General features: G+C 49.8%; 3 protein-coding genes across 5 annotated transcripts in view; 2 read left to right on the plus strand and 1 right to left on the minus strand.

Annotated features, from left to right (window-relative positions):
• The window catches only part of zgc:77262 (uncharacterized protein LOC402952 homolog), a 1,993-nt gene extending 1,186 nt beyond the window's left edge, over positions 1–807 (minus strand). The window contains 1 exon segment of the mRNA XM_061250255.1: positions 702–807. Coding sequence (XP_061106239.1) covers positions 702–776 — 75 coding nt within the window. The 5' untranslated portion in view covers positions 777–807.
• crcp (calcitonin gene-related peptide-receptor component protein) lies at positions 773–3,356 on the plus strand. 3 transcript variants are annotated; one of them, XM_061250258.1, is made up of 6 exons: positions 773–1,073; positions 1,747–1,841; positions 1,924–2,022; positions 2,425–2,519; positions 2,785–2,842; positions 3,018–3,356. In XM_061250258.1, the coding sequence occupies exons 2-6, from the start codon at positions 1,824–1,826 to the stop codon at positions 3,159–3,161; spliced, it is 414 nt and encodes a 137-aa protein (XP_061106242.1). In that variant the 5' UTR covers positions 773–1,073; positions 1,747–1,823; the 3' UTR covers positions 3,162–3,356. The 3 variants fall into 3 exon arrangements, with proteins under 3 accessions (XP_061106242.1, XP_061106240.1, XP_061106241.1); XM_061250256.1 differs by having other exon boundaries at positions 775–1,073; positions 1,805–1,841; XM_061250257.1 differs by lacking the exon at positions 773–1,073 and adding an exon at positions 1,101–1,216 and having other exon boundaries at positions 1,805–1,841.
• A 6,431-nt stretch (positions 3,357–9,787) lies between these two features.
• On the plus strand, positions 9,788–24,812 carry LOC133132163 (protein-tyrosine sulfotransferase 1-like). The gene is made up of 4 exons (XM_061247394.1): positions 9,788–10,053; positions 14,870–15,776; positions 17,917–18,115; positions 24,572–24,812. The coding sequence occupies exons 2-4, from the start codon at positions 14,968–14,970 to the stop codon at positions 24,605–24,607; spliced, it is 1,044 nt and encodes a 347-aa protein (XP_061103378.1). The 5' UTR covers positions 9,788–10,053; positions 14,870–14,967; the 3' UTR covers positions 24,608–24,812.
• Positions 24,813–26,384: the final 1,572 nt, after the last annotated feature.

Raw genomic sequence — 26,384 nt, forward strand, 5'->3', positions numbered from 1 at the left:
CAGAACATAATCGCAGATCAAGTGTGTGTGTGTGTGTGTGTGTGTGTGTGTGTGTGTGTGTGTGTGGGCATGTTGTCACTCAATTTCTAAAATATGTTAGAACCTGTCGTTCGCATCATTATTTGGAATTGCCTAGCAACAGCTATTGGTCAAACAAATCGACTAATGAATGTAGCTAGCTAGCTAGCTAGCTAGCCAGCCAACAATCAACGTACTCTAATGCATGTGTTCTTTAACTTACTAATATGACAAACAGTACGTGGCTAACAGATACGGACAAAGCTCAAATACAACTCGTCTTATTCTAACATCTAGTACTAGTTTAACAGTTCACTATAGCCAACTGGAAATTGTAATCTAGCTAATTTATCTTAGACAACTGCATTAGGTTATGCAGTCTCCGAGCTGGCTAGTTTGGAAAAATTAGGTAGCTAGCTACTCTTCAACTAACATCAGTTCGTTGCAGTTCGCCATCTTAACAACGACACATTAGCATAGCTAGACAGATAGCTAACGTGTTGGAAATGAATGGAGCCAACTAGCTACGTTAACCATCGCATCGCGTTACCATGGTCTAATTCGAACTCAGGGGCATATCATTTTAAAATCAGACACAAAGAAAAAACTTTCGTCAATATTTATAGTTAATCGGGTTTTGTCAATTGGCTTTATATGAAATTGCTAACAAAAAGCAACCTCACCTTCAGCGAATTCAATGCTAGCCTAGCAAACCTTTCCTCTTCTGTAGTACCCTCTACAAAACGGAAACAACACATTCCCCCAGAAACCTACGGAGCCCGGGAGAGGACATGTAATTTAGAGTGTTAAAAACGAGCTTATAATAAAGTTGCACGTTCTAACAATTTGCAAAGGTACAAAGCTGTCGAGAGGAGATATCGTAGTCAATACATTGGAATAAAATAACAAAACCGCGGAATGTACACATAGTGTGGCAATTATTAGCTAGTCCACTTGAAAGCTAGGACCTAGCTTGAAACGGAACTAACGAACCAAATTCATTGTTTGTCACGGAGCTGAAAGGAGGTGGGACAGACGCATTGAAAGATGGAAGTGTAAGACAAGCCTACCAATTTTTCATATTATTTGCTCAGCTCAGAAGTTAAATGCTTTTCAGTAAACGCTGTTCTTTACCGATGATTCTGTTGTTCCCGTTTTAACAAACTTAAAGACAGTCGTTCAGGCAGCCCGCTGTTAGGTGATGATGCATGATGTTAGCTTCAGGCCAAATATCCAAGTTATAATATCGATTGCGCATTCGCTAGCTACTAATCCGCTCTCAAGTATAATATTGTTAGTAACTTTCTGTCGCTTTTCTGAGCAAAACGTGCTCATACGTAAGCTACAGTCCCATACCTACGCCTGTAGATTTATAAATGCCTCCAGAAGTAGCTAGATAAATAGCGATAAGGCTTTCCATAAGGGTGTGCTGTCTGTGTCATTCGTCGGGGCTGAACTCCTACACTCTTGTTCTGTAATCGATCCTGTTGAAGTTGCTGAAATGAGCTGTGGCTATGATCACACAGTAGCTTGTTCTGTAGACTCCCTTGGAGGATGTTATACCCCTGGTCACGGTTTAATGATTATAAATGAATTATTTTGTATAAAGGAATTTCTGAAAAAAGCACGTGTGCTCAGTCAACCTACTCTGTATGAATAAAGGTTGATAAATAATAAGAATAATCCCTGTAGGTGTGAGGTCATCACCTACATATTAAATGCTTACAGGGGAGGAGCACTGCACAGGTTGGACTGGTGCTAATCTGTGTCTGTGCCTGCCTTTCAGGAAGGATGCCAATGCTGCAATGCTCAGTAACTATGAGGTGAGTGATACAGGTGTCCTTGTCCCCCCCCCCCCCCCCCCGGTGGTCTCACCTGTGGCCTGTTCTCTGTACCTGTGCACAGGTATTCCAGCTCCTCACTGACCTCAAGGAGCAGAGGAAAGAGAGTGGGAAGAGCAAACACAGCGCCGGGCAGCAGAACCTGAACACCATCATGTACGAGGTCAGTCACACTCAGAACCTGAACACCATCCTGTATGGGTCAGTCACACACTCAGAACCTGAACATCATCATGTAGGGTCAGTCACACACTCAGAACCTGAACACCATCATGTACAAGGTCAGTCACACTCAGAACCTGAACATTATCATGTATGGTTCAGTCACACACTCAGAACCTGAACACCATCATGTACGGGTTGGTCTCACACTCAGAACCTGAACATCATCTTGTACGAGGTCACACTCAGAACCTGAACATCATGTATGGGTCTGTCAGACTGTGGCCAGCTGATCTCTGAGACACATAGTGTGAGATGACTCGGGACATGTTTTTTAATGTGATGTAAATGGACACATTACTGCTTAAGTGTTTTATTCTCTGGCGCGCCCCATCTCTCACAGACCCTGAAGTACCTGTCCAAGACTCCCTGCAGCCACCAAACACCGGAGACCGTGAAGGAGTTTCTGACCGCCATGTTACCACACAAAATCACCAAGTACGTCCACAACGCTTCACCCTCAGAGTACACTGCACTGTGTGTGTGTATGTGTGTGCGCTGTGTGTGTGTATGTGTGTGCGCTGTGTGTGTGTATGTGTCTGCGCTGTGTGTGTAAATACATTTGAGTACATGTGGATGCATATGTGTGCTTTTTCTATCTACTTGTCATGTGATTGTCTCACTGCCTTGTGATTGGCTCATTCTGCCCTGTGTGGCTCATTCTGCCCTGTGATTGGCTCTCTCTGTCCTGTGTGTGTCTCAGAGCAGAGAAGCTGCAGCTCCTGAATCACAGACCGCAGACAGCAGTGGAGATCCAGCTGGTGAGTCTTCCTCCTCCTTCCTCTTGATCACCACAGGAGTTTACTCATGTAACAATGACTATCCAGAGTCCAGGGCTGCATCAGGCCAGTCAGTCTGACAGAGCACAGCTGTTAATAATGTGTGTGTGTGTGTGTGTGTGTGTGTGTGTGTGTGTGCGTGTGTGCGTGCGTTTAGATGGTAGAGGAGAGTGAGGAGAGGCTGACTGAGGAGCAGATTGAGGATCTGTTGACTACGGTGACGGGGATCCTCCCTGGCGACCCCCAGCAGGAAAGTGGCTCCGCCCCTGATGACGCAGAGATGGAGGGGGCCAAAAGCTAGGCAGACTGCCACCTGCTGGCGGGAGCACTGCACTGCAGTCAGGAGAAGGCCTTTGCACTGTGCTGGTTTATAATGTGTTCATGTTGTTTATAATGCTGCATTCATCATGTGTTTATAAGGTATCACTCTGATGCTGCTCATTCTGTTTAATTCAGTCTCATGTGTTATTTATTAATAAAAAGGGCTTTCACACAGGAGGTGGACACTCCTGTTTTTATAAGGAGGGAACCTCGTGTCTCACATTAACACCACATGTTTGGCATTAACACAAAGACTAACCTACATGTGTGCGAGAATACACAAGAGGATGTGGAGTGAGGGAGTGGATGTGATGTGTGCGTATGAGCCAATGTTAGCACAGAGTTAAGCGTGTGTGTGTGTACAGTGACTAGCACACAGAGTTAAGCGTGTGTGTGTGTGTGCAGTGACTAGCACACAGAGTTAAGCTCTGCATTAGGTCAGATAGGTGAGCATAACACAAGCGCAAACATGCACAACCATGTGCACACGCACATGTACATAAACATGCACAACCACGCACACACGCACATGTACATAAACATGCACAACCACGTACACACGCACGTGTACACAAACATGCACAACCATCTACACACGCACGTGTACACAAACATGCACAACCATGTACACACGCATGTGTACACAAACATGCACAACCACGCACACATACATGTACACAAACATGCACAACCACGTACACGCACGTGTACACAAACATGCACAACCACGCACACACGCACGTGTACACAAACATGCACAACCACGTACACACGCACGTGTACACAAACATGCACAACCACGTACACATACATGTACCCAAACATGCACAACCACGTACACAAACATGCACAACCACGCACACACGCACATGCACACAAACAGCATTGGTAACTGCATTTCTGGCATTCCAGCAGCTGTTGTCACAGACGTTGATGGCTGTGTGACGCTGCCAGCAGTTAAGCAGGGCTCCGTGGCACCATGCACTGTGATTGGCTTAAGCCCAGATCCTCCTGAGCCTATTACACAGTCAGGCTGGGAGAGCAGCGGATTTGTGACACCAAACACACACCCCCACCTCTGATCTGCTCTTACTGCTGCAGGCTTGTGTGTATGTGTGAGAGAATGTGTGTGTGAGAGTGTCTGTGTGTGGGTGTGTGTATATACATGTGAGAGTGTCTATGTGTGTGCGTGTTTGTGTGTATGAGTGCGTATGTGTGTGAGTGTCTGTGTGTCTCTGTGCGTGTGTGTGTTCAAGTCCTTTACTCTCTCTGTGTTTTAAGACCCAGAGAACATCTTTAAGCAGCAAGATGTTGCGACCCTATGGCGCCCTGCCCCACAGATCCCCTGCACAGCTCTCTCCTGGGGGTATTAGCTGCTGTATGTGTGTGTGTGTGAGAGTGGGTGTGTGTGTGGGTATGTGTGACTGTCTGTGTGTGTGAGAGAGTGTGTGTGTGCATGTGAGTGTGTACGGCTGAGAGAGAGTGTGTGAGAGTGTGTGTATGAGAACGTCCTGCAGCCCTTGTGTGAGAGGGGCAGGTGTGGGGGAGGGGGGTACTGGTGGAGAGGGCAGTAATGGTGTTTGTTGTACAGGTGCTAATTGCATATAGGGCAGTTGTAGGCATTGTAATGGTGTGGATAGTAGTTAAGCTGTGTATGGCGTTAGGATGTGAATCTCACTTAGCTCAGTAGTGAGGGGTAATTAAACGGTAGGGACAGCTGTGGGGGTATGAGAAGCGTTTTCCACGGTTCGGCTGAAATGCATTCTGGGCCGGTTACACATGCTCAGGAGCAGAGAGCCCTCTGGGAAGATGCTGCTGGACGAGAGAGGGCTCATCTTTCCTGCTCCATACTGTCCTTAAAGATGGCGGAGCTCGATCGGTTTCAGGTCAGGCAAAGGAGATAGGAGGTGAAAAATAAGTGATTTGAAAAAGGCCAAAAAGCCTGGCGGGGTGAAAGCCGGGGGGCGCTGAGCCACAGCCGGGGGCCAGAGAGAGGAGGGTAAAACAAGGCGAGGATGAGGAAGGTGAGGGGTCGTAGAGGAAGGGCGGGACAGCAGGAGGACTAACAATCTGCAGCTTCCTGTTTGTGCTCTAGTGAAGCGGCAGGAAGTGACACCTAAAGGTGTATACCTATTTGTACCAACTGCACATTACCTTGTGTGAGAGAGGGAGGGACTGTACCCTGGGCCCACATGTCCCACAGAGGTCTGTCAACAAAGTGAAGACAAACGATCACATTGCACAAACAAGTGCACCACAGAAAGTTACTTGTATAGATATTGTTGTTTTTTATTGGCTGTTGTATTGTTGTATTCAGGGTATTCTAGCTGCCAACTGTGGTATGCTAGTTTGAAAGTTGATTGTACTCTTCAAGGGTTCTGATTATCTGTATGTTTACACTAGGACTCGGAACTGTACTGTCCTCTCAGGTCCTCTTAGCACTCATACTTGTGTTTGATTTGCACTTCGTTGTACGTCGCTCTGGATAAGAGCGTCTGCTCTTAAAAAAAAAGAAAAAAGGGCAGCCCTCCCCAGTGCATGGTCATCGTGTGCCATGTGTCTGTAGCCCTCTCCAGTACATGGTCAGTGTGTGCCATGTGTCTGTAGCTCTCTCCAGTGCGTTGTCAGTGTGTGCCAGGTGTCTGTAGCTCTCTCCAGTGCATGGTCAGTGTGTGCCAGGTGTCTGTAGCTCTCTCCAGTGCATGGTCAGTGTGTGTCAGGTGTCTGTAGCTCTCTCCAGTGCATGGTCAGTGTGTGCCAGGTGTCTGTAGCTCTCTCCAGTACATGGTCAGTGTGTGCCATGTGTCTGTAGCTCTCTCCAGTGCGTTGTCAGTGTGTGCCAGGTGTCTGTAGCTCTCTCCAGTGCATGGTCAGTGTGTGCCAGGTGTCTGTAGCTCTCTCCAGTGCATGGTCAGTGTGTGCCAGGTGTCTGTAGCTCTCTCCAGTGCATGGTCAGTGTGTGCCAGGTGTCTGTAGCTCTCTCCAGTGCATGGTCAGTGTGTGCCAGGTGTCTGTAGCTCTCTCCAGTGCATGGTCAGTGTGTGCCAGGTGTCTGTAGCTCTCTCCAGTACATGGTCAGTGTGTGCCATGTGTCTGTAGCTCTCTCCAGTGCATAGTCAGTGTGTGCCAGGTGTCTGTAGCTCTCTCCAGTGCATGGTCAGTGTGTGCCAGGTGTCTGTAGCTCTCTCCAGTGCATGGTCAGTGTGTGCCAGGTGTCTGTAGCTCTCTCCAGTGCATAGTCAGTGTGTGCCAGGTGTCTGTAGCTCTCTCCAGTGCATGGTCAGTGTGTGCCAGGTGTCTGTAGCTCTCTCCAGTGCATGGTCAGTGTGTGCCAGGTGTCTGTAGCTCTCTCCAGTGCATTGTCAGTGTGTGCCAGGTGTCTGTAGCTCTCTCCAGTGCATAGTCAGTGTGTGCCAGGTGTCTGTAGCTCTCTCCAGTGCATAGTCAGTGTGTGCCAGGTGTCTGTAGCTCTCTCCAGTGCATGGTCAGTGTGTGCCAGGTGTCTGTAGCTCTCTCCAGTGCATGGTCAGTGTGTGCCAGGTGTCTGTAGCTCTCTCCAGTGCATGGTCAGTGTGTGCCAGGTGTCTGTAGCTCTCTCCAGTGCATAGTCAGTGTGTGCCAGGTGTCTGTAGCTCTCTCCAGTGCATAGTCAGTGTGTGCCAGGTGTCTGTAGCTCTCTCCAGTGCGTTGTCAGCGTGTGCCAGGTGTCTGTAGCTCTCTCCAGTGCATGGTCAGTGTGTGCCAGGTGTCTGTAGCTCTCTCCATTGCATAGTCAGTGTGTGCCAGGTGTCTGTAGCTCTCTCCAGTGCATGGTCAGTGTGTGCCAGGTGTCTGTAGCTCTCTCCAGTGCATGGTCAGTGTGTGCCAGGTGTCTGTAGCTCTCTCCAGTGCATAGTCAGTGTGTGCCAGGTGTCTGTAGCTCTCTCCAGTGCATAGTCAGTGTGTGCCAGGTGTCTGTAGCTCTCTCCAGTGCATGGTCAGTGTGTGCCAGGTGTCTGTAGCTCTCTCCAGTGCATAGTCAGTGTGTGCCAGGTGTCTGTAGCTCTCTCCAGTGCATGGTCAGTGTGTGCCAGGTGTCTGTAGCTCTCTCCAGTGGAGATCCCCTGACCGCTTTTATTTCCTTAAAAATGGTTCTGTAAAAAGAGAGACAGGAAGAGCGAGAGAGTGCACGCTGAGGACTGTGGTTTTGCGCTGCTCTTATGCAAGACGCATTAGATGCATCATCGCTAATGCAAGCGTGCCAAGCAGGCCGGTGGTGTGAGATTCAGAAAAGGGTGTGAAAATTGAACAACTGCTCGAACAAGGGCATTGTGGGTAAAGAACAACAAGCAACACTTCAACGATGAATTGTGAAACTGACTAAATGTGAGAAATGACTATTGAAAGTGCTAACTAAAGTAAAATGTCCTGTTTTAGCAGAGTAGGGCCAACAATAATCCACACCACAGACATAAGCACATTATGACAAACATGGACTTATATCAGATTGTGGCCCACAGGGATAAGAAGACATTCAGAAATAAAGCATTTGTGTCCCGTGCTCCCTGTCTCTGGAGCTCCCTTCCTGTGCCTACTAAAGAAGTTGACAGTTTAAATTAAAAGGCCACCTTTTTTCATTTTATTATGGCCAAGGGCTAATCATTAATTTTTAATCTTTTACTTTTTGAAGTTGTGTATGTGTATGTTCACTAGATGTGTGTTTTCCCATTTCATTTTTATGTATTATTTTGTATTTGTATTAATTTTATGTCTTTTTATTTGTTTTACTGTAAAGTGATGTTTCTGAGTGCTTCGCTTCATGCGCCTCCATAAAGGTCCGGTAATCGTGGATTTGGTCTTCAAGTAGTTCTTGCAAAGCTTTGAAGTAACTTTCTTTTACATTTTTCAAACTTTGCTTATTTCCAGGATAACATGAGAAGAAATCCCAGATTGTCCCTGTGGTCTCAGACTTTTGGACCCCACTGTGTGAACACACAATGCGACATTCTGCAAAGCAAGCACTCTGAGCTGCAGAGATAAAAAGATGTGTTTCAATGGAGGCTAATCTATTCCATTTTTAGACAGCTTTTCTTTTCTTTTCTTTTTTTTTACCTTGTTTTATTTTGAGCTCTAAGCCTCAGTATCCTAGAATAGCATCTCTGTCCAAACCACAACACAGCTTTTGCCTTGTAAGCATCGTGTTACAACTTGGCAGCGCTAAAAACAGAGCATAGACCACCATTTTTATTTTTTTAAAGGGGGGGGGGAGGGGGTGTCATTGTTGTTAATAAGTGATTAATTGAAGCAGCATATTTGCTCTGTGGACTGGCTGTGTGAGTTTGAATAATATTTCTCAGCTGCTGTGAAGGTGACTCTCCTCTGCAAACAGCTCCAGGGGAAAGTCCGGCCGGCGGGGTGTGTACCCAGTGACAGAGAGGGGAGAGCCAGCCTGCGCTTCCACAGCCAGCCTGCTCTTCCACAGCCGTGGTTATGATGATTCATTACATTACATTTTTGGCATTTGGCAGACGCTCTTACCCAGAGCGACATACAGTTTATTAGACTAAGCAGGAGACAATCCTCCCCTGGAGCAATGCAGGGTTAAGGGCCTTGCTCAAGTGCCCAACGGCTGTGCGGATCTTATTGTGGCTACACAGGGATTCGAACCCCCAACCTTGCCTGTCCCAGTCATTTACCTTAACCACTACGCTACAGGCCCCCGATTCATGAGTGATCACGGCAGCAGAAATAAACCGTGTGTTCCGCCCTGAGACTACGAGACGCTGCCTTGAGGTTTGACCCTGGGTTCCGGGCAGAACCACGGCCGGCTTCCAGACCTTGGACTGGAACCGAAGCAGAGCCAGAGGGCCAGCTGCCCAATCCACACTGGCCCAAACCTCCCGTGAGGTCCCACTATATGAGCTGATGCTAACGTGCTAACGTGCTAAAGCTCTGATCACCCGCTGATGCTTTACACCAGATTTGAGTTTACTTTTAATATCCAAAACATATACACGTATTGAACATTTTTAACAGGGGTGTCCATTGGGGAAAAGGGTATTGTGGCCGGAGGTGTTTGTTTTAGCCCAGTGCTAGAGCACCTGATTCTACTTATTGCGGTCTTTATTGAGAACCATGACTGGGGTTTTTTTGATAAGTTTGGAAACCCATGATTTATAAAGCCGCAGTCTGATTGTCTGAACCCCCCTTTCACTGTAGTGTGCTCCCGGAAAATAGATGGGCTGGGTAATGGCAATCCATTATGTGATAAATATGATCTACACCTTCAAAGTGACCTATGACGAATGACTGTAATTTATAGGTAATATATAGGTCTATAAAACCGTGTAGATCGATGAACTACCAGCAGCTGCAAGCTGAGTTACTGAACAGCTGAATTTGGGTTGATTCGGAACACCACTTCTCCTCAGACACGTCGATATTTATATCGAATAGATCGGCTACCGAACGCGCAGGGATCGGGCCAGCCAATCGTGCGATTATATAGTAATCGGTTAGCCTGCGCAAAAAATGTGCGCACCATCCACGACGAACCCCAAATATTTAGGGGTTGCTCCATTTCAAACGGCAGCCAATGGACTGCCCTGAAGCAGACTTCGTTTTCTGATATTTTCCCCTCTTGCTGACCAATCAGGAGCTGTTTTCTGCATTCCCGTGTCTGAGTGAACCGTAGTGCTCTGGCTGATCAGAAGCTAGCGGAGCGATTTTATTCAACCAAGGAAGAGCTGCGTGTTCGAATCGCGGACAAGGGACTGCTTTCTGCAGAAAACTACAAGAGAACTGTGCCCAGTTGGTCAAATAACGGAACCTGGTGCATTGCTTGCGTCTGGACCATACACCATCTCTCTACAGCGACGGATCATCTACATTTGGTGCGTCTGAAGCTAGTTCGCTTGTCCACTAACCTCGCTCGCTAGTATTTCTCTGGCTCGACTTCTTCCTAGCGACCTACACTACAGTAGGCTGACGCAAATAAAGTTGTCGCCATTGAAGTTAGCCAACGAGTTATGTTTATATCGCTGAACCAAAACTTAGCTGTAATGACGTGGAAATCATGTAACTTATATCAGAAAGCTTGCTAGTTTAGTGAGTGTTCCCGATCAGACAAACAGTTTGTGGTGTTGCCTGTCACCTGTACATGATGCATATTTAATCTTGTAATGCTTTGTAGTTCGTGAAAGACAGATGTTTGGATACAGTGCTAGACGGACACAGGTTACCTATTCTAACTAGCGAGCTAACCTACATGTTTTAGAATGTAGTATTATGCAGGTCTGTCACAGATGTTAACTTCCTTGTTCGGCGATTATGAATATTGGTCTTCGGGTTGTTCTAAATTAAATCTCGAAATTTAAATTGGGAATTTTATTTCGTGTAATCAGCGGGTCCACAGCCATCTTGCGAAGTATACCTAACTCTGGTCTAGTTGGGTGTTTGTGAATTCGCTTCGAATGTCCCGAAAACAAAACGGAAGAGATGCAGCGGGTGGTAGTGTTTTTTTTTCTTTCTGGTAAACTGGGTTCTTTTAGCTAGCTATCTTGTCTTGCATACATTTAAATGTGTATAGCATATACTGCGCACGGTATATAGTGACTTAGTATATTTCTTTACGCGCTGTTTTTTTATTCATTAATATACCCAAATAGCGATGGTTGTTTATGCAATATTGTCACAATTAACGTATTTGAGAAAAAATCATCTTTAGAAATCGGAGAAGGTTGCATATATAACCTTTTGTTTCTCTTTTTACCTGCTGAAATTTCGCAACATTGTCTAGACCTTGAACCGGTAGATCTTGTAAATATACAGTTTTTACTGGATGTCTGCCAGAAACCGATCTGCTGCACGGGCCAACCGCACATCCATAAGCGCAGCGCGTTTCTACCCACTAAAACTGAGAGGGAGAAGGAAATGTCCTGCGGTTTTATTTGTCTAATTTTAAAGTACACAATATGGGCAACCTGTAAGACACGTATGGAGGGCTCCTAGGCCCATGGCAGGCTGGTTGGCCTCTGCTCTGATTGCCTGTTGACAGCTTGGGCAAACACGTATGCAGCCTTGTCATTTTTCACACAATTTATGACACGCATCTTAATTTTTCACACGACTAATACTCATCGGTTTTGACACGCGTCTTCATTTTTCCAGTATTTGGCCAAAAGCCTGCAGAATGATAAAATGGGAGGAACGGGTTGGAGGGCAGGTTCAGACAGGCAGGGCTCCAGTGGGGGCTAATCCCGTATTTCAGTACCTTTCCCCCGGGTTAGCCGGGAATGGGGGAGACTAGGGGTCCCTTTTCCCCGGGTTAGCCGGGAATGGGGAGACTGCGATGCTTACAGTGTAAAACCGCACTGTGCCCAGCTGGCCTCCAGATGACGGCACAGTGAATGTGTGGAGTTTGGTGAGGTGGCAGAAATGAGCTCTTGATCTGTGGTGTATTAAAGGGGGAGAGAGGGAATTCTGGGATAAGTACGGAACAGTACACATTTTCAGCATTGGTGGAGTTGCGACAAGACTCTGGGGTAGGGCTGCACAATATACATGATAATTATCCATGGTCGTAAACACCTCAAGTTAAGAGGCCGTGTGGGAAATGCTTTCGGGGGAAAAAAAAAATTAGCACTGATATCTATTGGCTGTTGATAAGATGCTGGATGCATCACCACGTGCAGCCAGATCACCAAAGTTATGTTAGTGAAGTTATTAACAAAACAGGAACTCAAACATCATCGTTTTTTTTTTTTACCCCACGATTACGACCAAGCCAGAAAACACCATTAGTCAAATGTGTGCCAAGATCTTCTTCTGCCACAGCTTCCTCTTAGGTATGACGCACTCCACACGTCCTGTGGGCTCTGCATGAGGATGCAAATGGCCCCAGAGTGTCTCTGTGGGCTCTGCATGAGGATGCACATGGCCCTAGAGTGTCACTGTGGGCTCTGCATGAGGATGCACATGGCCCTAGAGTGTCTCTGTGGGCTCTGCATGAGGATGCACATGGCCCTAGAGTGTCACTGTGGGCTCTGCATGAGGATGCACATGGCCCTAGAGTGTCTCTGTGGGCTCTGCATGAGGATGCACATGGCCCTAGAGTGTCTCTGTGGGCTCTGCATGAGGATGCACATGGCCCTAGAGTGTCACTGTGGGCTCTGCATGAGGATGCACATGGCCCTAGAGTGTCTCTGTGGGCTCTGCATGAGGATGCACATGGCCCCAGAGTGTCTCTGTGGGCTCTGCATGAGGATGCACATGGCCCCAGAGTGTCTCTGTGGGCTCTGCATGAGGATGCACATGGCCCTAGAGTGTCTCTGTGGGCTCTGCATGAGGATGCACATGGCCCTAGAGTGTCTCTGTGGGCTCTGCATGAGGATGCACATGGCCCTAGAGTGTCTCTGTGGGCTCTGCATGAGGATGCACATGGCCCTAGAGTGTCTCTGTGGGCTCTGCATGAGGATGCACATGGCCCTAGAGTGTCACTGTGGGCTCTGCATGAGGATGCACATGGCCCTAGAGTGTCTCTGTGGGCTCTGCATGAGGATGCACATGGCCCTAGAGTGTCTCTGTGGGCTCTGCATGAGGATGCACATGGCCCCAGGGTGTCTCTGTGGGCTCTGCATGAGGATGCACATGGCCCTAGAGTGTCTCTGTGGGCTCTGCATGAGGATGCACATGGCCCCAGAGTGTCTCTGTGGGCTCTGCATGAGGATGCACATGGCCCCAGAGTGTCTCTGTGGGCTCTGCATGAGGATGCACATGGCCCCAGAGTGTCTCTGTGGGCTCTGCATGAGGATGCACATGGCCCCAGAGTGTCTCTGTGGGCTCTGCATGAGGATGCACATGGCCCCAGAGTGTCTCTGTGGGCTCTGCATGAGGATGCACATGGCCCCAGTGTGTCTCTGTGGGCTCTGCATGAGGATGCACATGGCCCTAGAGTGTCTCTGTGGGCTCTGCATGAGGATGCACATGGCCCTAGAGTGTCTCTGTGGGCTCTGCATGAGGATGCACATGGCCCTAGAGTGTCTCTGTGGGCTCTGCATGAGGATGCACATGGCCCCAGAGTGTCTCTGTGGGCTCTGCATGAGGATGCACATGGCCCTAGAGTGTCTCTGTGGGCTCTGCATGAGGATGCACATGGCCCTAGAGTGTCTCTGTGGGCTCTGCATGAGGATGCACATGGCCCCAGGGTGTCTCTGTGGGCTCTGCATGAGGATGCACATGGCCCTAGAGTGTCTCTGTGGGCTCTGCATGAGGATGCACATGGCCCCAGAGTGTCTCTGTGGGCTCTGCATGAGGATGCACATGGCCCTAGAGTATCTCTGTGGGCTCTGCATGAGGATGCACATGGCCCCAGAGTGTCTCTGTGGGCTCTGCATGAGGATGCACATGGCCCCAGAGTGTCTCTGTGGGCTCTGCATGAGGATGCACATGGCCCCAGAGTGTCAGGCTGTGACTGCGTCATCCATCTCCGGGAACCTCCGATACGGAAACCAGGAACCGGGAACATTCCAGGATTCCTGTTCTTAGGTTGATTTAATTTCCCAGAAGATCCAGGGGGAGGGGAGGGTCTCCAGCTGTTCATGCAGCCACGTATAACTGAGCAGTTCTGCGATGTCAGCGCTTTTGAGGATGGGTGCAGTCTATGCCGGACAGAGTGATTTAGTTCCTGAGACGTTTTTCCCGGGCTGTCCTGGGGCATTAGGTGCCGTTCGCGCCCAGAGTTCAGATTGGTACCGTGGTCAAGAAGCACGTCAGTGGGAGCAACACATCACTGTTCGACCCGCAAGATGAGTGGTCTCCACTTCTGAAGTTGGAAACTGAAAATGGAGCCCAGAATCCGTCCTATGTAAGGGCTCCACGCTGCCAGTTTCCTCCCACTCCACTGTATCCCAGCCCGGGCTGAGGAAACTGGCCGTCTCGTGTAGGAAATGGAGGCGTGGGAAAGCTTGGTGGGCTGTGAAGCTGCAGGGGAAAGGAAGGACGGCAGGCCTGCAGCAGATTATCTGTTCTCTACGCTGAGATGATGAACGGAGAGAACTCACCACTTGGACAAATTTGAACAAGAAGTAGCAAAGCAGATGTTCCTTCTAGACGGTGGAGGACAGAATGCATGTTGTGTGTGAATCTACTTTCTGAAGTGCATTTTCACAATCAGGATCTGAGATTATCTGAGTGTGAATACCTGCAATGTAATGGGTGTACTGGTACAATGCAATTCAGAAGTATTTGGACAGTGGAACAATTTATGTTATTTTGGCTCCTTGCTCCAGCACATTGGATTTGAAATGAAAAGCCTGAGAAGCCAATTTTCCACTTACTTTTGGTCCCCTATGTATAAAAATTGGTGTAATTCTGACATTGATCACCCAACACCCTCAAATTAAAGGCAACATTTTGCACTTTAACGTCATATTCATTGTTTCATTTCAAATTCAATGTTTTGGAGCACAGAACCAAAAGAACAGAATTTGTACCACTGTCCAAATACCAATATGGACTGCACTGTATGTGTGCACACTGGTCATTTCTAAACTCTTGACTGTTATCCCAGTCACAGTTCATACATTCAGAGCACATGAGGGCTCTTAGTCCCAGATCCGGAGACCTCAGACTGTGTTCAGGACTTCAGTCCAGGTGTGAGTTGATGGGATATGAAGCGCCTAGCTGAGCTGATGTGAATGTATTTTTCAGATCTGATGGAGATGGAAGCCCCAGAGAGGACAGTGCCCTGAGAGTGAGCCCTAAAGCAGGGCCCCAGCAGTGAGCCTCAGCCCCTGCCTGGCCTGGGGATGATGGGGAAACTGAAGCAGAATGTGCTGCTGGGCTGCCTGGCCCTCAGCTCCATCAGCGTGCTGTACCTGGGCCGCCACGCCATGGAGTGCGGCCATCGCGGCTCCGACCTCGGCCATCGCCACGACTCCCCCGGCAGCAGGAACCTGAGCGTGTCCTACGGCAAGGACACGCCGCTGATCTTCATCGGGGGATTCCCGCGCAGCGGCACCACGCTGATGCGGGCCATGATGGACGCCCACCCGCTGGTGCGCTGCGGGGAGGAGACGCGCGTCATCCCGCGCATCCTGGCCATGAAGCAGACCTGGAGCCGCTCCGGCCGCGAGAAGATGCGCCTGGACGAGGCGGGCGTGACCGACGACGTGCTGGACTCCGCCATGCGCGCCTTCCTCCTGGAGATCATCGTCCGGCACGGCGAGCCCGCGCCCTTCCTCTGCAACAAGGACCCCTTCGCCCTCAAGTCCCTGTCCTACCTGGCCAAGATCTTCCCCCGGGCCAAGTTCATCCTGATGATCCGCGATGGCCGCGCCTCCGTGCACTCCATGATCTCCCGCAAGGTCACCATCGCCGGCTTCGACCTGGACAGCTACCGCGACTGCCTGACCAAGTGGAGCCGCGCGATCGAGAGCATGTACGAGCAGTGCCTGGAGGCCGCGGGCCGCTGCCTGCCTGTGCGCTACGAGCTCCTGGTGATGCACCCGGAGCGCTGGATGCGCAGGCTGCTGGACTTCCTCGACGTTCCCTGGAACGACGCCGTGCTGCACCACGAGGAGCTCATCGGCAAGGCCGGCGGTGTCTCCCTCTCCAAGTAAGTCCCCTCTCCCGTCCCGTCGCTGTGGACTGAATCAGAAGTGTGAGAATGAAGAAGAGCCATTCAGCAATGCTCGACTTTTCCTACCACTAAAGTGCACCTACTTTAGTTTACTTAAAGGCTAAATAGAATCTAACACCGTATCAAGCCTGTTCTTGAAAACCCCCCAGTGCCTTCACTACACACTAGTGACCACACCCTGTGGGGGAAAAAAAATGTCTGTGCAGAATTTATCCTTTCCTTATTTTATGTCCCCTTGCTCTGCTAACCGAGCTCACCCTAAGGAATTGCCTGTAGTTCACTTTGAGGCTTTTATATTCAAGTGATGAATATGACACAATCAAATCAATCCAAAGTCTCCTTTTACTAAACTTAAAGAGATTAAGCATCTTAAGTCTTTCCTCATAACATTTATAGAAGATTGAAATTTCTCGGGACTTGACAGGTACTGTTGCAGGCGGTGCTGCTTGCAGGGTGTTGCTGTATCGTGAGAGTGCTGCTTGCAGGGTGTTGCTGTATCGTGAGAGTGCTGCTTGCAGGGTGTTGCTGTATCGTGAGAGTGCTGCTTGCAGGGTGTTGCTGTATCGTGAGTCGGTTTGGGGCTGGAGCAGCTGGTCTGTTTGGTGTTATGAGGACAGCCATGCCAGTTGGATCGCTTCTGTGTCTCCAGATCTAGAGGGCTTCACAGCAGCATCATTCTCTCTCTCTCACACACACACTCACACTCTCACACACACACACACACACACACACACACACACACACAGACACACACACACACACACACACTCACACACTCATACACACACACTCACTCACACACTCACACACTCATACACACACACTCACACACACACACACACACTCACACACTCATACACACACACTCACACACACACTCACACACTCACACACTCACACACTCATACACACACAGTCACACACTCACACACACACTCGCACACACACATACACTCACACACACTCACACACATACGCACACTAACATACATACACACACACACTAACATACACACACACTCACACACATACACTCACACTCACACACATACACTCACACTCACACACATACACACTCTCTCACACACACACACACACACTCACACACACACACACACACACACACACACACTGAAATCTCCTCTGACTGGGGGGGACATCTGAGGGACTCCTCACCAGGTGGCCGAGCGCTCCTCAGCGACCTCCAGCCGTCGCTCGGAGTTGCTGCTGTAGGAATCGCCCCAGATCCCCTCTCCACTGTGGCCCTGCTCCTGGAGGAATTACTGCAGTGAAGGATGAGAGCCTGGAGCAGCACGCCTGGTGCTGAGAGATCCGTGCCTCTGCTTTTCCTTTCAGCACCGCCATCGTCCTGAAACCCGATTACTGCCGTCCTCTAGAATTAATTACCGTCCCTCTGCCTCCCATAACCAGTACCAGTAGCCCTGCTTTTCCTCTGCATTTCAGAGAGTGCTGACAGAGATCGAGAGACGGTCCCATTGATTGCTGGTGCAGATGCACTAAGCACTTAGAGAGTAAAGGGTAGATGCACCCTTCAGGGCACTAACCGTGTGATTGATGGGGCTCTTTCCACTCGGACCCCCACATGGGTAGTGGGTCTCTCTCCACTCTGTCTGCCAACGCTAGGAGCCCGGAGTCACACGGGCTGTGCGAGACTGCTAATGGCGCTTGTGCTAATGGTGCTTGTGCTAATTCCGCTCAGATTAACGGTGCTTGTGCTAATTCCGCTCAGATTAATTAGCCTGCTCATTTCTTAGTGGGCAGACTCATGAGGAACTGGGCTTTTCAAAGTTTCACATATGCCACAGAAAGACACCAGACAGTCGGTCAACATCTCTTCGTGTGCGGAGGTCTGCATTGTAACGTAACATAGAGACAAGAACCGGCCATTCAGCCCAACAATTAAGTCTCCCTTGAGTAAACTTGACAAGTATTCTCACAAGTATCTTTTATACATGGAATCAATGTGGTTGCCCTTCTTTGAACCTTTTCCAGCCTGTCTCAATCTTTCTTGTAGCAGTTTTGGTCAGTCTCAAGAGTTTGTTTCTGTGGTTTTGTCCTCTGGGTGGTGGTGCTGACGTCCGTGTCTCTCCCGCAGGGTGGAGCGCTCCACAGACCAGGTGATCCGGCCGGTGAACGCGGACGCCCTGTCCAAGTGGGTGGGCCACATTCCAGAGGACGTGCTGAAGGACATGCCCCTCATCGCCCCCATGCTCGCCCGCCTGGGATACGACCCGCTCGCCAACCCTCCCAACTACGCCAAGCCTGAGCCCCAGGGCTGGGGCAGCTCCAGACGGGTGGGTACTGCCTTACCCCCCCCCCCCACCCACATGCCCTCTGTATGACTTTACACACAGACGTGTGAGGGCACTGGTCCATGTGTACCTGGGAATGTTCAGCCATTTTGTACACATTACTTACTTTTTTGTAAGTAAGAGATTTTGTGTATTTGCTGACTCATAAGAATATGACTTTTCTTTTTTTCTCTGTGGGAATTTTCATTATTTAAATCCAGGTTGTAGGTCCACTTTAGCAGTCTATAGCTTAAGTATATAATAATGAATCTAAGTGAATTTACACAATCAGCCTGTTCACAGCATTGAACTGAGAGGACACCTCACATGAGCAGAGCCAAAAGACCAGGCTCACCTACGGTGGCAAGAAAAGTATGTGAACCCTTTGGAATGACTTGGTTTTCTGCATTAATTGGTCATAAAATGTGATCTGATCTGAGTCCCAAGTATAGAAAAACTCAATGTGCTTAACCTAATACCACACAAACAATTATAATATTTCATGGACACATTTATTGGACACATCCATTAAACATTCACAGTGCTGGTGGAAAAAGTAAGTGAACCCTTATGCTAATGACTTCAACAAAAGCTAATTAGAGTCAGGAGTTAGCAAACCTGGAGTCCAATCATTGAAACGAGATTGGAGCGAGGTGTAGAGCTACTTTGACTTATAAAAAACACTCAAACTTTTTGAGTTTGCTATTCACAAGAAGCATCTGCTGATGTGAACCATGCCGAAGACCTACGATCAAAAAAAATGGAAAGGGTTACAAAGTAATCTCCAAGACTTTAGGTATTCAAATTAGACAAATTGTCTACAAATGGAGACGATTTAGTACTGTGACTACTCTCCCTAGAAGTGGGCGCCCTGCCAAGTTGACTCCAAAGGCTCAACGCAGAATGCTCAGTGAGGTAAAAAAGAAGCCTTAAGTAACCGCTAAAGGCTTGAGGGAATCATTGGAACTGGTTAACATCTCTGTTCATGAGTCTACCATACGCAAATCATTGAACAGGCATGGTGTCCATGGTGTCCAAAAAAAACATCACTGCACACCACGCCTTTTGGAGTGGTCCAGTCAGAGTCCAGACCTGAATCCAATAGAGATGCTGTGGAATGACCTCAAGAGAGCTGTTCACACCAGACATCCTAAGAATATGGCTGAGCTGAAGCAGTTCTTTAAGGAAGAATGGTCCAAAATTCCTCCTGAACGTTGTGCAGGTCTGATCAGCAGCTTGTTGGAGGTTATTGCTGCCAAAGGAGGTTCGACCAGTTATTAAATCCAAGGGTTCACTTACTTTTTCCACCAGCACTGTGAATGTTCAATGGATGTGTCCAATAAAGACATGAAATATTATAATTGTTTGTGTGGTATTAGGTTAAGCACATTGAGTTTGTCTATACTTGGGAATTAGATGTAGATCAGATCACATTTTATGACCAATTAATGCAGAAAACCAAGGGTTCACATACTTTTTCTTGCCACTGTATGTTCATTTTTAACCATTCAAATGTTATTGAGGCAGCACGGATGGTGCAGTGGGTAGCACTGCCACCTCACAGCAAGGAGGTCCTGGGTTTGAATCCTGGTCGGCCGGGGCCTCTCTGCCTTTCGCCCAATGTATGCTGGGATCGGCTCCAGTCCCCCTGCGACCCTGTTCAGGATAAGCGCGGGTTAAGATGATGGCTGGATGGATGTTATTGAATGGTTAGAAATATATGAATATATTGACAAGTGGACGGTCCTACTATGGGACTGTGGATGCAGTGTGTTTGAATGCAGCGAGAGACGTCATACCTGGCTTTCTTCTCGCAGAGCACTCGGTAGACCACAGCTGTTAATGGATGGTTTGTGACGGCTGTGCTTGTGTCTGCGGTTCTGTGGTTGAAACCCGGCCCCTAGTTTATCCCAGGATTGAGTGGGATTAACACTGGCTGCTGTATCACGTCTCAATGATGCTTTGATTCTCAGTCAAGATAAAGATCCCATTGGATTTACGGCAATAAGATCCCAGTGGATTTACGGTAAATCCATTTAGGATTAGTTTTTCTCCCCTTATATTAATGGGTGGTTGCCAGTGTGCTTTGATGGATAGGCCTGCTCGTGTTTTGACAAGAGTTGTTTAATGCAGCAGATTTGTTTGATGTCGGTCCTCATAACGTCAGTGTTGGGGTGTAGGCTGTAAAACACGACTGTGTTTAGAGGGTCCTGTAAAGGAGGCTAAAATGTTGAGTGCAGACTGTGAGCTGGGCATGCCCAGTGATCCATGCTGGAGTCTCAGCCCTTCTCATGTCTCTGCGCTGGTGACAGCCGTGACCGGAGCCATCGTGTTTTCGGGTTGTCTGTCCATCCTGTCCCATTCTTGTGAACCCAATATCTCAGGACCGCCTTGAGGGAATTTCTTCAAATTTAGCACAAACATCAGCTTGGGCTCAAGGATGAACTGATTAGATTTTGGTGGTCAAAGGTCAAGGTTGCCGTGACTTCACAAAAAAAGACGTGTTTGCCTATAACTCAAAAACTCATACACTAATTATGAAAATATACCAGGTGTGAACAGGGCCGAAGATGGCTTTTTTTTTTCTTCTTTTGGATACCTTGTCCTCCTCTCCACCACTGCCTCGACACGGTCCCGTTCCAACCTTCCTTAACAGCTTGTTGAGACCGCTGACCCCCAACCCTTGATGCCACCACCCCAGCACAGCACTGTGAAGAACAGAGCCCTGGCTATCTGCAGGAGCCTGCTGCACACACTGGAGTCTCCTTAGGAAGAATGGTCAGCCCTGTCCCTTCCTGAAGAGGGTTTCAGTCCAGTTTAAGTGATTTGGACCCCAACATACGTGTATGAGTCCACCCTCTTCACTTCCTCTCCCTGGATGACTCCCACCACAGGGGGCCTCCTGTTCCACCACCAGCTCACTGGTTCTGCTGATATTGAGCTTCAGGTGATTGTCCTGGCACCTGTGACGCGGCCCTCTCTCAGTTCTCTGTACGACTGATCTGGTCGTACTCTGTACTGGTCTGTACACCACTCTGTACTGGTCTGATCTGGTCGTACTCTGTACTGGTCTGTACACCACTCTGTACTGGTCTGATCTGGTCGTACTCTGTACTGGTCTGTACACCACTCTGTACTGGTCTGATCTGGTCGTACTCTGTACTGGTCTGATCTGGTCTGATCTGGTCGTACTCTGTGGTGGTCTGTACACCACTCTGTACTGGTCTGATCTGGTCTGATCTGGTCGTACTCTGTGGTGGTCTGTACACCACTCTGTACTGGTCTGATCTGGTCTGATCTGGTCTGATCTGGTCGTACTCTGTGCTGGTCTGATCTGGTCGTACTCTGTGCTGGTCTGATCTGGTCGTACTCTGTTCTGGTCTGTACTGGTCTGATGATGCTCGCCCAAGCTTGTACAGTAGCCATCTTCAGTTCCTTTTTGTTTCTGGGATTTTTTACTTTAGTCTTGTCTTCAGAAAATCAAATGCGTTCAATTAGATTCGGGTCAGTGCATTGATTTGCCAGGCAAAAACATTCCGCAATTACATTTGTGGGGGCTACACATAAAAAGGGCTGCAATTCTATGATATTAATATTGGCATAGTACGATATGGGTTGTACACAAAGATTTAAGCGGAGAATTTGCACTTTAACCTAATTTCAAACGCAATGTGCTGGAGTACAGAGCCAAAACAACAAAATGTCCAAATACTTTAGGACTGCACTGTATATATGTAGTGATGTCGGGCAGTGGGAGTCGGTAGGCAGTCTCTGGGGCAGTGGTGTACGAACAGGACCGTGCCGATGTTCTGTCTCTGGGGCAGTGGTGTACGAACAGGACCGTGCCGATGTTGTCTCTGGGGCAGTGGTGTACGAACAGGACCGTGCCGATGTTCTGTCTCTGGGGCAGTGGTGTACGAACAGGACCGTGCCGATGTTCTGTCTCTGGGGTAGTGGTGCAGAAACAGGACCGTGGCGATGTTCTGTCTCTGGGGCAGTGGTGCAGAAACAGGACGTGCCGATGTTCTGTCTCTGGGGCAGTGGTGCAGAAACGGGACGTGCCGATGTTCTGTCTCTGGGGCAGTGGTGCAGAAACAGGACGTGCCGATGTTCTGAGATCAATACGCGTCCACAAGCTCCTCCGACGCCCGGTTTCCATGGCGAAACGCGCGCCGGTCAATAGCGCACCTGGCGTGACTCGGGAGCCGCAGAGAGGCGTGAATAACCCGTCGCGGATCAATAGTCCCAGCCGTACCACTGCTGTACCGCCAGACGAGCAGAGATCTGAGACTCTCCCCAGGGTTCTGCCACCCCACGCTGATCTGAGACTCTCCCCAGGGTTCTGCCCACCCCACGCTGATCTGAGACTCTCCCACCCCACGCTGATCTGAGACTCTCCCACCCCACGCTGATCTGAGACTCTCCCACCCCACGCTGATCTGAGACTCTCCCACCCCACGCTGATCTGAGACTCTCCCCAGGGTTCTGCCACCCCACGCTGATCTGAGACTCTCCCACCCCACGCTGATCTGAGACTCTCCCCAGGGTTCTGCCACCCCACGCTGATCTGAGACGCTCCCACCCCACGCTGATCTGAGACTCTCCCCAGGGTTCTGCCCACCCCACGCTGATCTGAGACTCTCCCACCCCACGCTGATCTGAGACTCTCCCACCCCACGCTGATCTGAGACTCTCCCACCCCACGCTGATCTGAGACTCTCCCACCCCACGCTGATCTGAGAGACTCCCCAGGGTTCTGCCCACCCCACGCTGATCTGAGACTCTCCCACCCCACGCTGATCTGAGACTCTCCCCAGGGTTCTGCCCACCCCACGCTGATCTGAGACTCTCCCACCCCACGCTGATCTGAGACTCTCCCCAGGGTTCTGCCCACCCCACGCTGATCTGAGACTCTCCCACCCCACGCTGATCTGAGACTCTCCCACCGCACACTGATCTGAGACTCCCACCCCACGCTGATCTGAGACTCTCCCACCACACACTGATCTGAGACTCTCCCACCCCACGCTGATCTGAGACTCTCCCACCCCACGCTGATCTGAGACTCTCCCACCCCACGCTGATCTGAGACTCTCCCACCCCACGCTGATCTGAGACTCTCCCACCGCACGCTGATCTGAGACTCTCCCGCCCCACGCTGATCTGAGACTCTCCCACCCCACGCTGATCTGAGACTCTCCCACCGCACGCTGATCTGAGACTCTCCCACCGCACACTGATCTGAGACTCTCCCACCACACGCTGATCTGAGACTCTCCCACCACACGCTGATCTGAGACTCTCCCACCCCACGCTGATCTGAGACTCTCCCACCCCACGCTGATCTGAGACTCTCCCACCCCACGCTGATCTGAGACTCTCCCACCCCACGCTGATCTGAGACTCTCCCACCCCACGCTGATCTGAGACTCTCCCACCCCACGCTGATCTGAGACTCTCCCACCCCACGCTGATCTGAGACTCTCCAGGGCTCTGCCCCCCCCACAGTCACAACCTCGCTCACACGTTCACTCTGATACTGTGTAATTTCCTTTGTGTAGATGCTGTCCGTGGCGTTCTTCTGTAAAGTGGTACAAACGCTGTTTAATGCAGGGCTGTCAGCCCAAATGTTGCATGGCATCATGTGGAAATATGCTGTGCAGTACAATGAGAGACAGGGTTTTTTTTTTCTTTTTTAAAGGTGCCTTTGGAATCCAGCAGAGTGATTGAGAGGGAGAGAGAGGGAGAGAGAGGGAGAAAGATGAATTGGACCAGCGATGCTGATATTGCTGGTTATTTTGTGTTGAAGATGGTTTTCGAGGACGGCAGAAAGGGTCTTTTGATTGCGGACGTGTACGTGCTCTGCTTTTTAAGATTGGTGAAGAGGGTCTCGTGCACGCCGCGCTGTCAGAAATAGCTTTTGGAGAGCCACGTGTTGCCTAGGCAACCGGGCCTTGTGTATTCAGCGCGTGTGTTTGCCGTGTGGTAATGAGGGAGAGCTGGGAGCAGAGGGAGCTCAGGCCCGGGGGCTCTGACTGGGCCAGGCCTGAGTAAAGCCATACAGGAGGCTGCCGCCCAGTGGCAGGTAAGCAAACTGCAGTTGGGGAAATATGTGCTGCCACCCAGTGGTTGATGAGGGAACTGCAATTTTGGGAATATGTAGACTGCGGAGTGATAACTTATGCATATGACATCAGTGTGTGGTCATTTCCCTGTTGATAATGATCTGTTGCTGGTAATATTCACATGTGGTCACATTCTCATTCTTGAGTGAGGAGCAGTTTCTGTATTTTAACAGCAGGCTTGTGTGATTGCATTAGCGTCCTGTAGAGGGCGATCACTTTGTGCAGGGAGCTGACACCCAGACCCGATGCCACTGCCTGCTGCCTGCAGGTCACAGGCCGTAAGAGGGTCTCTGCTCCTAAACGCTCTTCCTCTCTCTGCACTCTCTCTCCACAGCTGCAGAGGTTTCCAGAAATCCCGAGCCCCAGTTAACAGGAGCAAGAGGAGGAGGAGGAGGAGGAGGAAGAAGAGGAAGACTGTTGGACGTTCCTGGGCTGGGGTGGGGGACGGTTGTGTGCACTGTTGTGTCCGATCAGTAAGAAATGAGGACTTGGTATTCCAGGATATTCCTGGAAGCTGGAATGTTACAGGAGAACTGGGGCAGGAGGAGCGTGGCAGGAGAACTGGGGCAGGAGGAGCGGGGCAGGAGGACGGGGGCAGGAGGAGCGGGGCAGGAGGACGGGGGCAGGAGGAGCGGGGCAGGAGGAGCGGGGCAGGAGGAGCGGGGGCAGGAGGACGGGGGCAGGAGGAGCGGGGCAGGAGGAGCGGGGGCAGGAGGAGCGGGGCAGGAGGACGGGGGCAGGAGGAGCGGGGCAGGAGGACGGGGGCAGGAGGAGCGGGGCAGGAGGACGGGGGCAGGAGGAGCGGGGCAGGAGGACGGGGGCAGGAGGAGCGGGGCAGGAGGACGGGGGCAGGAGGAGCGGGGCAGGAGGAGCGGGGGCAGGAGGAGCGGGGCAGGAGGAGCGGGGCAGGAGGACGGGGGCAGGAGGAGCGGGGCAGGAGGACGGGGGCAGGAGGAGCGGGGCAGGAGGAGCGGGGCAGGAGGACGGGGGCAGGAGGAGCGGGGCAGGAGGTGTCACCGGAGGTCTCGGCACATCTCGGAGGGGTTTGGCATTCCCATGGCAACCCTTGGAACGGACCCATCTTCCTCCTTGGACAGATTTTTAACCACACAGAGAAAACCAGCTTAATGTACATACCCCCACCTGAAAATGACGCATCACTATCCTCACGGGTCCTACAGCGGGAAGCTGGGAATGATGTTCTCTTCTGGTAAAATCAGCGAACTGTGCCATAGGAGCGGTAGATAAAAGCAGACTCTTCAGGAAAGAAAATGTGTTTTTGAAGAAGACTTGACATCCATTTTCACATCTGAGCTTTTTTTAAATACCTCTGCAGATTTGACACAAAATTCCCTGGATGCCAGTGTTTGAAATCATAACTGGGAAGGAGTGACTGACGTTCCGTGAACGCCGTGCGGGGGGAGATCTCTCGTTTTTGAGGCGTTGGTGCTGATATTTGACTTACTTTCAAAGTGGAGGTAAAACCAACCTTCAGGGTGGACTCCTCTCCTGAAACGGAAGGCTGATGGAATGACATCACTATTTTTCTAGGACAAATGAATAAAGATGGCACACTGCAGCTGAATGTTGTCGGAGTGGTTTGTTGGGAAAGGGGGGGCTTCATTTAGCTATCCAGCAAGGCTGTATACACATTTATTTATGTGCGTCGCTTTTATTCCAAGGCATGCAGTGACTTATAACACAAAGGTAATTCGAACAACTACATGTTGGATAAGGCACAATTCAGTCAGTATCGGTTGTCTACAGCCAACTCATCACGTCTAAAACACATGACAAATAGGCCAAGTCAGTAAGTAATAAGTTGAGCACTGAGATAAATCCAAACAGTCCTAGATTGACATACAAAGTGCATGTACAGAAGTACAACTATGAGCAGACCGCGTTAGATACTGTATGTTGAGCAGGCTGGCTGAAGATCATATTGAGATTAACAAAAACAGTAAATTCTATATTGTTTACTCCAAATGTTTACCTGACTACACGTGTGCTGCACTCCAGCACAGGTGGCGTTTCTGATGTAATCATTGATTCATAATGCTATAAAAATAATCAGTCTGTCGTTCATCATGACCTGCTGTTTTTCAGTTTTTTCTGTTGCCAAGCAACGTTCCGGTAGCCGGGCACGA

This window comes from Conger conger, chromosome 7 (genome assembly GCF_963514075.1).
Source record: "Conger conger chromosome 7, fConCon1.1, whole genome shotgun sequence".
NCBI classification, from domain to species: domain Eukaryota; kingdom Metazoa; phylum Chordata; class Actinopteri; order Anguilliformes; family Congridae; genus Conger; species Conger conger.

Excerpts from the sequence above, each read along its gene's own strand:
- LOC133132163 (XM_061247394.1), top strand. The coding sequence starts at position 14,968 with ATGATGGGGAAACTGAAGCAGAATGTGCTGCTGGGCTGCCTGGCCCTC. Across the intron at positions 15,777-17,916 it reads GGCGGTGTCTCCCTCTCCAA|GGTGGAGCGCTCCACAGACC; the intron begins GTAAGTCCCCTC and ends TCTCTCCCGCAG. Across the intron at positions 18,116-24,571 it reads GCTGGGGCAGCTCCAGACGG|CTGCAGAGGTTTCCAGAAAT; the intron begins GTGGGTACTGCC and ends CTCTCTCCACAG.
- crcp (XM_061250256.1), top strand. Across the intron at positions 2,520-2,784 it reads TTACCACACAAAATCACCAA|AGCAGAGAAGCTGCAGCTCC; the intron begins GTACGTCCACAA and ends TGTGTGTCTCAG. Across the intron at positions 2,843-3,017 it reads CAGCAGTGGAGATCCAGCTG|ATGGTAGAGGAGAGTGAGGA; the intron begins GTGAGTCTTCCT and ends GCGTGCGTTTAG.